The sequence below is a fragment of the Taudactylus pleione genome, unplaced genomic scaffold (genome assembly GCF_031769625.1).
Source record: "Taudactylus pleione unplaced genomic scaffold, aTauple2 ptg000201l, whole genome shotgun sequence".
Lineage (NCBI taxonomy): Eukaryota > Metazoa > Chordata > Amphibia > Anura > Myobatrachidae > Taudactylus > Taudactylus pleione.
Genome location: NW_028284603.1, coordinates 52,285,011 through 52,299,294, shown reverse-complemented (window position 1 = coordinate 52,299,294; position 14,284 = coordinate 52,285,011). Strand labels below are relative to the sequence as shown.

General features: G+C 43.6%; 1 protein-coding gene and 1 non-coding gene across 2 annotated transcripts in view; both read right to left on the bottom strand.

The window, feature by feature from the left end:
* Positions 1 to 14,284, bottom strand: part of ANAPC1 (anaphase promoting complex subunit 1) — a 149,355-nt gene that overhangs the window by 95,856 nt on the left and 39,215 nt on the right. Inside the window, exons 17-20 of the mRNA XM_088477380.1 lie at positions 6,263 to 6,450; positions 5,883 to 5,957; positions 5,118 to 5,383; positions 3,063 to 3,154 (exon numbers count right to left, since the gene is read on the bottom strand). Of these exons, the coding sequence (XP_088333506.1) occupies positions 3,063 to 3,154; positions 5,118 to 5,383; positions 5,883 to 5,957; positions 6,263 to 6,450 (621 nt within the window). The remainder of the gene's footprint in view (positions 1 to 3,062; positions 3,155 to 5,117; positions 5,384 to 5,882; positions 5,958 to 6,262; positions 6,451 to 14,284) is intronic.
* On the bottom strand, positions 10,322 to 10,486 carry LOC148518399 (U1 spliceosomal RNA). Its single transcript, XR_015879191.1, has one exon. It is a non-coding gene; the product is annotated as a U1 spliceosomal RNA (small nuclear RNA).

The following is a 14,284-nucleotide window of genomic DNA, read 5'->3' as shown; positions in this document are numbered from 1 at the left end:
GTCCCGGAGCCACGCTAGTACTGACTCCGGGGTCAGCGGGGCTGTTGGAGCGGCAGTGTGGACGTCCAGATGGACAGTCTGATGCTGCCGCTCTGAAGATAGTAAAAATAAAATAAAATCTTCTTTTAAAAATAAAAAATAAAGCTTAGGGGCTGCTTATGCAGCCCCACTGCGCAGGATGACCCGACTCCGGCCGGGCACCAACTAAAACTGAGGTGCTGTGGCTCGGGGGCGGGGTATAGAGGAGGACGGACCCAAGTGCATCCTGGGAGCAGCAAAGCTTTAACTGCGTGGTGCCCGTGGATCCAGATCCAGCTATACCCCAAGGTCAACCCTGTGGACCCCCTATGGACCCTGAAGTAGAAATCACTATTTCACAATTCAATAGTCATGGCATGGCAGTGCTTTCTGCCCCTCAATCCCACTGTTCCATGGTAGAGCAGAACATGAGTCGTACTGCTGTTTCTAAAGGCTGCCCATCCAGTGTACAGCACGGCCAGCCACTACACTAGCCACAGCTCCACGCCACAGATCGGTGTGCTGTGATGGACACAACACATCTCCACATCCTCACGCTGCTCAAACAGCATTACAAGCAGCAGCTGATCAGGGTCTTCAATAGGCAAGTTTCCTGACTTATTTCATTGTTTTGGAAAAATCTTCTTAATTAACTACAAGTTCCATCTTTGTATTCTCTCCCTGCCTATCTGATTTGACAGAGACATATTATAGCTGATATCATTTGTACATTAAGCTGTGTATTAAGGAGTTTTGTTTGATATTTTATGAATCATTTTAATAGTGTTATATGATTATATTGCATGAGTATCTACATTATATATCTATGAATTACCATTTAGGTGATGATTGTGTATTTATATGAAAGTCTCAGTTAAGATTTGCTCATTATTATCCAAGCCTCCTTGTTTCCCATGTCAAAAAGCAGACACATTACGGGTTCTTACTTAATTTGGTGCAGTGATTCTCCTTATTCTATGTCCGTGTTCAGTTCTGCAGACTATGGCAAGGGCTTCTGTTAGCTATCAGCATGTTATTAGATACCTTATTTCAATGTCTACTATTTTATAAATTATTCGAGGCCCCAAGGTTAGACAAAGTGCCAGGAGTTCTTTGAATTTCAGTAGCAATTTATTACTATGAACTGCCATGCCTGAGCATCTTCATTGTAAGCTTGTTTGGTCAGGGTAATATATACCTTCTGTTTAATGTCACTGTATATACTTTATGTCATTATTCCCTTCAAAAGTACAGTGCTACATAATATGTCTGAACAATATAAACAGTATAGTCCTCTAAGTTATTTATTTTTTTAACTTAGCGCCTTTTCTAGTGTCTATAGGAACACTGGGTACCCACAGGGTATAGTGTGGGTTATAGGAGCTTAGACCAGAGGTTCCCAAACGCGGTCCTCAAGAAACAACGAAAAAATAACACCAATCGTAAAGGGAATATGTCCAGTGTCCCCCAATGGACAGAGCGAAAGGAAATTTAACATAAGAACAAATATCCCATTTTCTCTTGCAAACAAATAGGGACAGCTTTGGAATGTCCCCCAACGGAAGGCAAGCTTAGACCTAGTGATGTGGAGGTTTGCACCTATCCAAAGACCTTCATGCAAAAGTAAAACATCTGCCTGCTAACAAAGGAGGGAGAATCCCTGCTTGGTTTCCAAGGGCATCCAGCAAGCTATATCAACTCAATAACCAAGGCCAATGACATGGCCCAGGCTGGCTCCACCATTTCAATATATGCACTGGCTGGTGTTTTGGAACTGGGGCCCTATATTATAGGTCCTTTCCTTATCTTCCATGAAGACAGGATTGTTCTTAGAATCAATCCTTCCTTTCCACCAAAAGTGGTCTCCAAGTTACATCTGCATCAGGACAGCGAGGCTACTGGTCCTCCACCTCATATATGTCGCACTCAGGGCATCCACCCTGCAATGGGCTTGACGGTATTTGATGGTATTTTTATAGTAACCCCCCCCCCACCCCCCAGCCCTGGATGTACTCTCCTTCCCAGACATAGAAAAAAAAAAAAAACAGTGAAGAAAAGCATTGGACAGCTACAATTGCGCAACCCAGGCGGATGCGGAGCTGCCAAAACCAGGCCAAAAACATGGAAGAGGTCGGCACCCCTATACACTTAACCACTGCTTCCCTGCCGATTAGAAGGCAGATGGGGAGGAGAAGGAGCTGTTGCTGCTCATAGAAAATGGCTGTTTTGTCCATTCTGGTGGGTATTCCAAGGGGAGGGCAACATGTGTGTGGTCCAGACCTGTCCCCAGATGAATTCATGCAGAAGGTATGGAGATCATGCAACTACCTGAGACTGGAGTAATTGGGTTCCCCCACAAGCAAATTCTGCGGTTGAAGAATGCGGTCCACTAGTTCTTAAAAGTAATGAAAAATAGTATACATTTTTAAAAAAAATAAGTGCTACCAAAGGCAGCCCGAGAATAAGCTCCCAGCTCTGGCTGGTGCTTAACACAACTAAAGCTCCTGGGCAGACTATACGGGTATAAGAGAGGGAGGAGATAGAGCATTTTGCTAACAAATATAAAGTGCCCAGGTTCCCGTCACCATTATCCAGTGTTTCTCAAACTCCTAAACACAGTTCACAGACTTCCAAAAACAGGACCCCAAACAGTTCACGTTTTCCATGGTCACCTAGCAGGTGCACAGGTGTATTCATTACTCTCTGAAACGTTTTAAAAGATCCACAGGTGGAGTTAATTATTTCACTGGTGATTCTATGTGGAGACCTGGAAAACATGCACTGTTTGGGGTCCTGAGGACTGAGTTTGAGAACCTGTGCCATAATCCATACACCAATGGTATATTAGATGCTAGAGAAAATTGTGTTTAGAACAATGAAGGTACAGAATCCTGTATGTGATATAACCAGACTGTGATTGTCCAATCAAACTGGAGAAAGACATTTTATTTTGTGTCTGGCATCACTCAAAGCACATAGTGAAAAATGTTGAACACTTTTGTATTATATATTTATAATGCGCAAAGTTAAAAAAATAAACATACTTGGTTCAATAGAACAAGTCTGGCCGGAGTTCCTGAGAAAGGCTGGGAAATCTCTGAAGTAAAAATCTGTGTAGCTGTGCAACTTCAAATCCCTATAAAAATAGAAGGAATACTAATAAAATCATGAAGACAACATACAAATATCCACACTTGATTTTAAATTGTTTACACCTTTTATTTTTAATTATTACAGTGTATTGCAGATCTATACAAGATTGTATTACGTATATATTGTAAGGTCCCTCAAAGCAATGGGTGTGGTAGAACAGATCCACAATATTTAGATCATCGGTCAATAGGTCGACACAAGATGGTTGACAAGTTCAAATGGTCGACACTTTTTTTTTTAATTGAATGCTGATCCTGACTCTTCCCTTAGTACCTAAACCTAACCCTAGCCTAACCCTCCCCCTAGTGCTTAACCCTAGCCGTCCCCTCCAGTAGCCTAACTCTCCCCCAAGTGCCTAACCCTAAAAATGGTGAAAAACCATGAGAAAACATGTCAACCATTTTTTGCGTCGACCATTTGAAGTGGTCGACCTTTTGCACTGTAGATCAGTTTTCAGTCGACCTTTTGCATGTCGATCTAAACACTGTTGATCTTCCCTCTGGATACCCTAAGTTTTGGTGCCATCTGCTGGCAGCCTCGATGGTGAAAAAATATGGAGGGAGCATGAGGATAAACTGCTATGGAAAGCACAAAATCTAACTTTTCTTTTTACATAGGTCCACTCCACTCATACATTTCTACAGTGAAATAGGATTTCTTTTATTAGGTGGAATAAACTAGTTGTACGCGCGGTTTAGAATTACTGGTAAAATAAAGAAGTTGAAATGACAATTATCGGTGAGTAAAACATTTCATATTCTTCAGCAGCTCTCTGGAGGACACAGCACAGCCCCACTGAATCTAAGAGGAAAGGATTGGCTCATCTGACCAACATCTACCTTCCAGTCCTCTGAAAAGACTTTCTTTATGGAGACAGATGTTTGGCCAGAGAATCTGGGAAAGTTAAGCCAGATGGCCACTAGACTCACTGACATTTTAAAAGATCCACAGGCGGAGCTAATTATTTCACTTGTGATTGTGTGAGAAGACCTGGAAAACATGCACTGTTTGGGGTCCTGAGGAGTTTAAGAACCTGTGATCTAGAGGGAAGGAATGCTCACTTGCATGGGAGACCATTCACGTAGTAAAGGATAATTTTTCCACAATACCAGGGTCACCTTCAGGGGTATACAGTCCAGGGAGGTATGATAATTGTAATGAAGCATACTTCCAAGAATCAACAAATACAACAAGTATTTGTTGTATAGAGGCTGAGCTCCCAAACAGAAGATTGGGAAAAGAGGATTTTTACACTTATGTTTAACCTTTTTAAGTTCTTTGGGGGACACTGGATACTTTGGGGTATAGTGGTAGATTCAGCACTTTAAATTTGAAAGTCTGTCCATGACCTCTCACTCTAGACCCAGCGCCTGGCGTAACTCCAGTTATATTTATCTAAGCCTCATAGCATAGGAAATGAACGAACAAGGAGGTGGAACAGGACATCTTCATGAAGAGGGAGGAAACTCCAACCCGCAGGGCCCTTACCCAAGATGACGGCCGTACATAAGGATGGCTCATTCGTCCATTTTTTCCCCTAGTAGGACTAAAACTAACAATTGGCAGCACAGAAGAAAGCTCTCACATGTACCTGGAGCCCAGACTAACAAGAGGCTTGTGAAGTGGGCAAAGCTCAGACAGTATTTACAGTGAAAATACTCCTGAATCCACCACTGTGTGCAACATCTGCAGTGTCCTTAATAGGATGATAAAGAGAGCAAGAGGGACCCCCCCCCCACTTTCAAACAAGGTTTCCCACAAAGGGAGAGCGATTTTATTGCCCTCACCCCATACGGTATATATATGTGTATGTATGTATATGCATGTCACTTTATAATTTATACTCAGCAATAGCACTTTTTTAACCCACATATAACAACACTTTTTTAACACACACATAATAACACAGGGCAGAAGAGTAGCCAAATACATGTAAGACTGAGTACCTTGCCAGCTGCAATAACAGGGTTACCAAGGAGTGGATTCCTTCTCTCATTAATGTGTTCAGCTTAAGCTCTTCATAAGTGAGATGAAGCACATAGAAAATGGCTGGGATGTGGCTGAAGAGAAGTGCTGTGGAATCCAGATGTAAGATTTGTTGGTTATCATTTTTAGACGCTGGCAGATCCAGTGAGTCCAACTGCAATGCTTTAGCCAGAACATGAACCTCAACATTCCGGTGGTAATCAGAATGTATCAGGTATTCCCAATCCTGATAAAAGTAAACAGGTGTATGATAGCACTGAACTAAAACATTAGCATAAAGACCCGGAATAAGTTATTGCATTTGATTGTAATATTGCTTTAGTTTTCAAATGGAAAAGACTTGTCTGTAAATTATAAAACATCCTTTTCAATTAATAGTTGGTTAGCATTACTGCCGCACAGCACTGAGCTTGTGGGTTAGTTTCCCACCACATCATGGCCCTGTGTGGAGTTTGTATTTTCTCCCCGTGCATGCATGGGTTTCCTCCAGGTACTCCAGTTTCCTTCCACAATCCAAACATATACTGGTAGGTTAATTGATTCCTGATAAGGATTAACCCTAGTGTGTGTGTACATGTGGTAAGGAACATAGATTGTAAGCTCCACTGGGGCACGGACTGATGTGAATGGGCAGATATTCTCTATGTAGAGCTGCAAAATATGTGTACGTTATATAAATAACTAGTAATAAATAAATAAATAATAGTTTATTTAAATGTTTTCACCTCATCGGAGCCAGTTTCAGATGGTCTAGCCTTCTTAGGAGCAATCACTGGAGACAATGAACCTTCAAAGTCAAGCTATGGAAACCAAAAAAGAGGATATAAATCTTTGGGTGAAATTGTTCATGGACACTAGAAAATAATAATGCTTATTTTGCATTAAGCAGTAATAGAATCTCGGCTATACAGTACCGTTGAAAGCCATAAAGCATGTAAATGTGTAAAGTCTCAGTATTAAAACGATTACAGGAGCTTAAGAAATTATAAAAAACATCATAAAAATTACTGACTCATCTGTATAGTAATCCCAAACTAGATTTTGGTCAACCTTTTATATTATGCAATATTATCTGCTGCCAATCCCATTTCTAAAGTATGCTTACGTTGTGGGTCCAAGACAGCTTGTCTGTGTTGTAACCCATCATATTCATGAGGCAGGTAACAAACAGGTTCCACTCAGAGTGATTACTGGGACCTCCGGGCGCATTGTGGCAGTTATACCATTTGACAAGCGTTTGAACAGCTATTTCTTTCGGCAGGATGTACTTAATGGCTTGAAGACACTTTTTAACTGTAAATGGAAGTGTAAAAGCAAGGAGATAAAATAGGTTCATGTGGGACAAGAGAAGAACAGTTGACTGGGTTAAGAGGGAGACTTATGAACATACATGCTGATAAGCGGAGTATTCCAAAACCTTTATGTTCCCTACCAAGTATGTAATGTAACTGTGGTTGCCATGGTAGCTGCAGGACACCTGGCAAACTAACTTCTTAACAGTAAGAAAATGGAAAGAAAAAGTAAAAAAAACAAAAACAGGATTTTGGTACTTACCGATAAATCCCTTTCTCCGATTCCACAGGGGACACTGGAGTTCAAGACAGTGGGGTATAGACGGTGGTAGAGTAGAGCCTGGCACTTTAAATAATTCAGAAGTGTGACTGGCTCCTCCCCCTCTATGCCCCATCAGCCCCAGTTTAAGAACTGAGCCCGAGAGGAGACGGAGGACCATAGGAAAACGAGGAGAAGGAGAGGACCACAGAACGGAACAAGACCCGAATGAGGGAGAACAGAGGAACCAACTGCAGGGAACATATGCAGTCACACAACCTTATAAGAAACCAAACAAAATGGCAGGTACGCAGCGCTGGGCGGGCGTCCAGTGTCCCCTGTGGAATCGGAGAAAGGGATTTATCGGTAAGTACCAAAATCCTGTTTTCTCCTTCATCCACTAGGGGACACTGGAGTTCAAGACAGTGGGGACGTCCCAAAGCCAACCTCCCGGGTGGGAAGCGCGGAGAACTTGCCGAACCCTTGGCAAAACCGAAAACCGGGATCACCAAGAACCGTAGGCCTAATGGAAAGGCAAGAGCTGAAGATCAAGTGTTGTAGAGCAGAGGAGACAATCAAGGCTCCTTGCTAAACAGCCATAGAAATTCCACACCTTACAGCGTAAATCGAATGGAATACTGCTAGCAAGAGAACAGCCGCAGATGAAAACAGCTGAACACCGTAAGCTCAGCCGAAACAGACCAAGCACGAACCAGAGTTGAACATGAGAAGCTGTATAATTTGGAGACAGCAGAATCCCAGCACTGCTGGACATAACTCATATAGTTATACATATAACAATACCAATCTACAGATACAGAGTTGATCCTGTCCACAGACTCCTAACAAGAGTATACAGGGAGCAAACGACAAGACCGAACAGTCGCCCTGGACCATTCTTGAGGTCCAACTACTACAAGGTTGGCAACCAGAGTGAAACCATAGAAGTCTCCCATAAGGATAGAGATCCCAATGACATGAGGCAGAGGCAGCTCTGAAAGAATCGAGACTACAATTCCTTTCAGAGCGTCAGACAGCAGTACAATCAACTCAGAAACAGAGGGAAAAACAGCAACTGAAACCTTGCAGCTGGAAATCCCCATACCAGACCACTGGCAGAATGTCTGGCAGCCCATCAGTTGTCTGCCTATTGAGTGGTTACTACTGCCTGGGGCGGGTCTCGAATTAGTGTATGGGGCATCCCAGGTGGAGACCTTACAGCACAAGCCACTGTGCCGACCTGAAAAGAAACCCACAGCAACAAACTCCAAACAACATCCAACATGATGGAAGTGCGTAGGCAGTATCAACTGCTGTCCTGAACATAGTATAAAAAACAACCCGGTTACCCTAGCAGTTAAAGAGCACGGATGCAACAGTCACCCAGTGAGAGCTACCAATATAGGGAAGCAACCATACAGCAAGGCTACAGAACTAGGACAACCATAGAGGTACCCATCAGGTACCTGTCAGTGTGATGAAAATATTCACAGTACTGAACAGGAAAACCAACCAGGCCCCCTGCGTGGAACATAATGACTGTCACGCTTTAATGTAAAGATGTGCATTAGCCCACAGGCGCTACAGTCACAGTTCATTATAACCCCAACAGAAGAATAAAGTGACATTCTCAATGTTGGAACTATGCACGCCAGGAAAGCTCTAAAGGGTAGAGCCTACTGCTAAAAAGAGCGGATGGCTACTAAGTCTGCAGCTAGGATGCATAAGGGAGAATAACGGCTATGTCGTGTCAGGTTGCATGAAATCGGAGCATCTTCCGAGGCAATAGTGGGGTACCGCTTACCTGTGAGCAATTAGAAGCACTCTAGAAACTATGTAGAATGTCACTGACCTTCTCCATCTCACAGCAACCCGTCACATCGGGAATAGAGAGTAGCTTCAGTGGGCTAAAAACCAATGCTCCATAGCACAGTCTTCAGTCTGGCGATGTTGCCGTAGGAGAGACTGTAGAAAACTAGCAAAATGTTAGTGGTAACAAGAAGGTCGTACTACAGGACTCTATACCTGAGCTTGTTCCATTAGGGATATGTATCCTTATATAGATTATACATATACCCCAAGCACGGTCTGCTAGAGTAAGTATTAGTACATTAACACTTAGAATGGTTAAGTGCGTATTAGTCAAGAGGCGGGATAGTGAAAGAATTAAATAAGACCCTGTACTGGTCAAGATACACATAGAAATATTACATATTTGATAATGGATCCCACCAGTGACCCTTGACAATCATAGTGTTCACAATGAGGGATTAAACTTGAACCGCAGGGCCCATGATTTACTGGATACCCACCAATCTAATCAAGCCAGGCCTGACCCTGCCTATTCGGTGGGTGGCCCTAGAACTTTAGGCACAGAAGTGTGGTCTGTTGTCATTTAACCAAGTAAGCCCTGAGGATGGAATAGAATCTGGATTTTTATGTACTGATAGGAATTGACCCAGGGGCCACTTTATAGCCTCATTTTATTGAGATATGCGACTAAACAATAATATGGAGTACAGGAACCTATACAGAGAAAGGTACCTGTACATAGACATAGAATGCAATAATTATCCCAAGTAAAAAAGGATATATCTGTAAAGAAAACCCCAGTTAGGGCTAAAAAAAAAAAAAAAAAAAAAAACAGGTGTTTCCCAATTATTAGGAAGTAGTCATACGAGGAACATGAATATATCGGTATACATACACACGTACACTTAGACAAATAGTTGCATGAGAAGTCAACATAGTAAGTATACTTGTCCGACTCCTGCACCAGGAGATCATTATGCTCTATATAATATATAAATATATACATAGTAGGAACCACAAATAGCGGGACTCCGAGACTTAAATAGTGATCAAAAAGGTATATCTAAACTATGTTGAAACAAACAGGCCGACGTTTCGGGGGATACGTGCCCCTTTGTCAAAGCGAGTATATATACATACACCTATATACACATACATTGTAATAATAATAACTCCCCCAAAAAGGGGGCGCCGTAGATATAAACTGACAGGAACAAAACTGTAACCCCAGAAGGGTGTAAGTGCCTATCTTATATACATGTGTGGACTACCAGAAGGCTCCCAGACAAGTATATGGTGCATATTAGAAGCCATGCCTTAGGGAATTGTGACTATCACAATGTAAACTGCAGAACATGACTCTAGTCTATAGAGCCAATATAATATATTATAGCCTACAGCTTCTGGTAATCCCAGCTGGCTTCCCATCTGTGGAACTAGAGGTAACCTAATGATTGCGGAAGCATAGGTATACCCACACATATAACAAATACATTCATAAATAGTATGTGTAAATCGAAGTTGTTGTACCAACCCACCGCAGCAGGAGAGTCCAGCCTCCAATTGCAGTATCTTTCTTTTTAAAATATGCAAGGTATCAGATATAAAACTGATAAGAACAAATCCTACCCTTGCCTTTATGGCAAGGATAAGAAGCGATACATATATATATATATATATATATATATATATATATATATATATATATATATACATACATACATACACATATACATACACATATATACACATATCGCATACATGTACCCTCATACAAGGTCACAGATAACGATAATTTATCCAGGAGAAAACGTGAACGCAGTCCCCCACTTCCACAAATTATGCAGTCGAGATTTCCGCATTTTGAGAAATCATCGGGGGTCAGCACACCCATGGTGCAATGGATGCGCCTCGCCCTGAGAGAACCACCTTTGTGATCATGGTATCTCCCCTGCCAGGTAAGTATGAACTGTGGCTTACCTCCACGCAGGGAGACTGCTGATGTGCTGTGTGTCCTCTGTAGGCCTGATATTTTAGCAGCGTGCTGTCCCAGACTGGTATAGATCCTGGAAGCCTTCTGTCCTTGCCTTATCAGGTGAGCCATTTGAGCTCCAGTTGAACCCACCTTTTCAAAGTGGGGATCAAAAGGACGACCTCAGGTCAATGAAGTATACTGCATTATATTTAACGAATACAGGCATATTTGTCATGCGGAGGGCAAAGTGACATGGACACAGCCTCTGTATTAGGCTGCGGCATGTTCCTCCCTGAGCTAGTGTCAGGGGTCCAGACACTCACTCTATAATAGTGGCGGCGGGTTGTAGAGGTACTGCGTCAATAACATCTGACATTAGTGAGTACTGATTAATTTCTTAATCAAACAGCAGCCATCTTGAGATAGACAATTGTAAAATAGTCGCAACTATCTCTACACAGTGACCTCACAATGACATAGGGCAGCAGATAGGATAGTTGTGGAGTCGACAGTTTTGAAGTGCTCTCCCCTACAGAATATAAGTACATTATCTGACCACCATATAGGAACTACAGAAATGAGCCAAGTTCTATATGGACCATGCCGCTGCGTGACTAAGTAAGCAGGAAAACTGCTACACTGCGTGCATAATTTGTAACAGCTCAGTATGCCTCAGCATTGTACTATAATAGAGACCAAACTAGGTTCTATCTAGATTCTACAGCTATGCACAGGGGAGACTATACACATAGGTCCTCTTCATCTATATATTTATTAACAGTTCTTTCATTGGAAACATCAATAGAACAAAACTGGTTTTAACAGACAGTATATATAAGCAGGAAAGCCCCATATATATACACATATATACTTATACATACACTTAACTCATGTAGGCATGTATACAAAGCTACCCATATTGCATTATGTCATAGGTAGACAAATGTGCTTGGAACTAACTCCAGCAGCGGTACAGTGAGTGCAGCATCTTCAGGCACAAACTTCTACCCTCTCCCTGCACTGCAAACAGCTGCCTCTGCAAAGTTACAGACTGCCTGTATTCTGTACAGTGACAGTCTCTGCATATGCCTGCGCTGTAGTGCGCGCCAACTGAGAGGGAGCAGTAACGGCTGCCGGACCTAAGCCACGCCCCCTCACTGCCGGGAGTAGAGCCCCGGCGCTATTGCATCCGGTCTTAACCGGCAATAAACTAACCCCTGCTGCTCACCACTATGGCATAGAGCAGAGGGAGGAGGAGATCACATCGGCAGCAGTCAAACACAGCGCTGTCAGACTCTTTTAAGTGAGCCAGCGCTGACTCAGCAGTGCAGGGATGTTAAGAGATGCGCCAGCAGCTCGTAGAAAGGCATTGCACAGCGCACCTATGTAATTAGACTGTCTGAACAGTCTCCCTTGATGGGTATCCGCGCTATATGCGCGGTAGCTCCGCCCCTTGTAATAACGCTAGCGGCGTTATACCAGGAATCCAGGACTGTATGAGCCTGGGAGGGGGCGGAGGGGCCGCAGATCTAACTCAGTCCCACGCTAGTCAGGGGAACAGAGCTATACTTACCAGCTGCTGGCATCAGGACTGCGGCTAGGCATGGGGAAGCACGGACACAGCTTCTATATTAAACTGTGGCGTGTCCCTCCCTGAGCTACTGCCAGGGTGCCTGGGACCCGGACACGCACTCTTTATTAGTGGTGGCGGGTCTCCTGATGCCTCCATGTAGCAGGCTGACAGACGCAGCACTCTGTCAGCCTGTCCTCAATGCTTGTTGAAGCTATGAAAATAAATAAAAGTTAAAATAAAAGTAAAATTACTAAGTGTGGGCTGGAGCTCAGCCCTATGTGACCGGCTCTTCTCGGGCACATTTCTAAAACTGGGGCTGATGGGGCATAGAGGGGGAGGAGCCAGTCACACTTCTGAATTATTTAAAGTGCCAGGCTCTACTCTACCACCGTCTATACCCCACTGTCTTGAACTCCAGTGTCCCCTAGTGGATGAAGGAGAAAAAACAAAAACAACTCAGCTTTTGCATAGGTAACCCTCTCTTCTATACCCCCACCAACTTAGCCAGAAAGCCAGTTTAGTTAACAAGCCCATTGTGAGGGCGAAGAAGAACCGGCACACATACCTCAAGCACACAGTCAGTTAGAGAGGAGAGAGACGGAAAGGACCAGAAGAAAAAAAAAACCTGTCAGTCAGAGGTGCCCAGTGTCCCCCGGGGACTTCAGAGTAAAGGAATTAACAGGCAATAGAATTTGCTGAAAGTGTAGGCGGAAGACCATGTGGCTGCCCTGCAAAGCTGCTTAGCAGATGCGCCACGCCTAGACGCACACGAACTCTCCACCGACCTGGTGGAATGAGCACACACCGAGGCCGGATACGGTTGGTCTGCCAAGAGACAGGCATGGCGGATAGTGAAACAAAGCCAGCGAGCCAAAGTCTGTTTGGAGGCCAGCCAGCCCGGTTTGTTAAAGTCGGAAACAAACAAATGGGGAATCAGATTTTTGGACATCCTGCTTACTATTTACATAAACACGGAGAGCCCAAACCACATTCAGGGAGACCAACTCCAGAGAAGAATCAGGAACGGAAAAGGAGGTGCCACAATATCCTGGTTAATGTGGAAATGGGACACAACCATCGGAAGGGATGTAGTTGGCATCCTGGTGCACAGAATCCCGGCGCTGGAATCCCAAAGGGCTCAGAATCCCAGCTTGAGAATCCGGACCGCTGCGATCCCAATGGTAAGTATTAGGTTTAGGCAGTAGGCGGAGGTGCGATCCCTGCGGTAAGTATTAGGTTTAGGCAGTAGGCGGAGGTGCGATCCCAACGGTAAGTATTAGGTTTAGGCACTAGGCGGAGGGTTAAGGTTAGGCTGCCCAACCCCCTTTGGAAGGTAGCCAAGGCACTTCCTGAGAACCGCCTGATCCGGGTGAAATATAAGGAAGGGAGAGTGATGGAATAATGCACTCAAATCAGAGATTAGCCAGGCCGAGGCAATGGCGAGTAATAAGACAGTTTTCAGGGTAAGTCAACGGAGATACACCATTTAAGACATCAACACCAAAGCCAAATCTTTTGAGCCACTGGAGGAATGAATGGCGGTTGAAGGTAAAGCACACCTTGTAGAAAAGTCTGGACATCCGGTAAAGAGGCAATCTTCTTTTGAAAAGAACAGAGTGTGGAGACCTGAACCATAAGGGAGGAAATCTGAAGGCCCAAATCCAAGCCAGTCTGTAAAAAGAACAGGATCTGAGATAAAGGGAAAACCTAAAGGTTTAGGTGACGAACCGCACACCAATCATAGTAGGTCTGCCAGACTCAGTGATAGATCCTAGACAAGGACACTGGTAGCAACTACCGACCAGTGAGCCTTACATCAGTAGTTGGGAAACTGATGGAAACACTCTTAAAAGAAAGTCGTAGATTATCTCAAATCCAGCAATTTGCAGGATCCCAAAAAGGATGGATTTACTGGGGGGAGATCATGTCAAACAAATCTTATTGACTTTTTTGACTGGGTGACTAAGGAAATAGATAAAGGGGGGCATAGATATAGCTTATCTAGACTTTAGTAAGGCTTTTGACACTGTTCCACATCGAGACTGTTAAATAAACTGGAAAGCATGGGATTGGATACAAAGATAGTTGAATGGATAAGATCATGGCTGCAGGATAGGAAACAGAGTTGTAGTAAATGGAGTGCAGTTTCAAGAGGGAAATGTTACCAGTGGAGTACCTCAGGGATCTGTACTTGGACCAGTGCTTTGTAATATCTT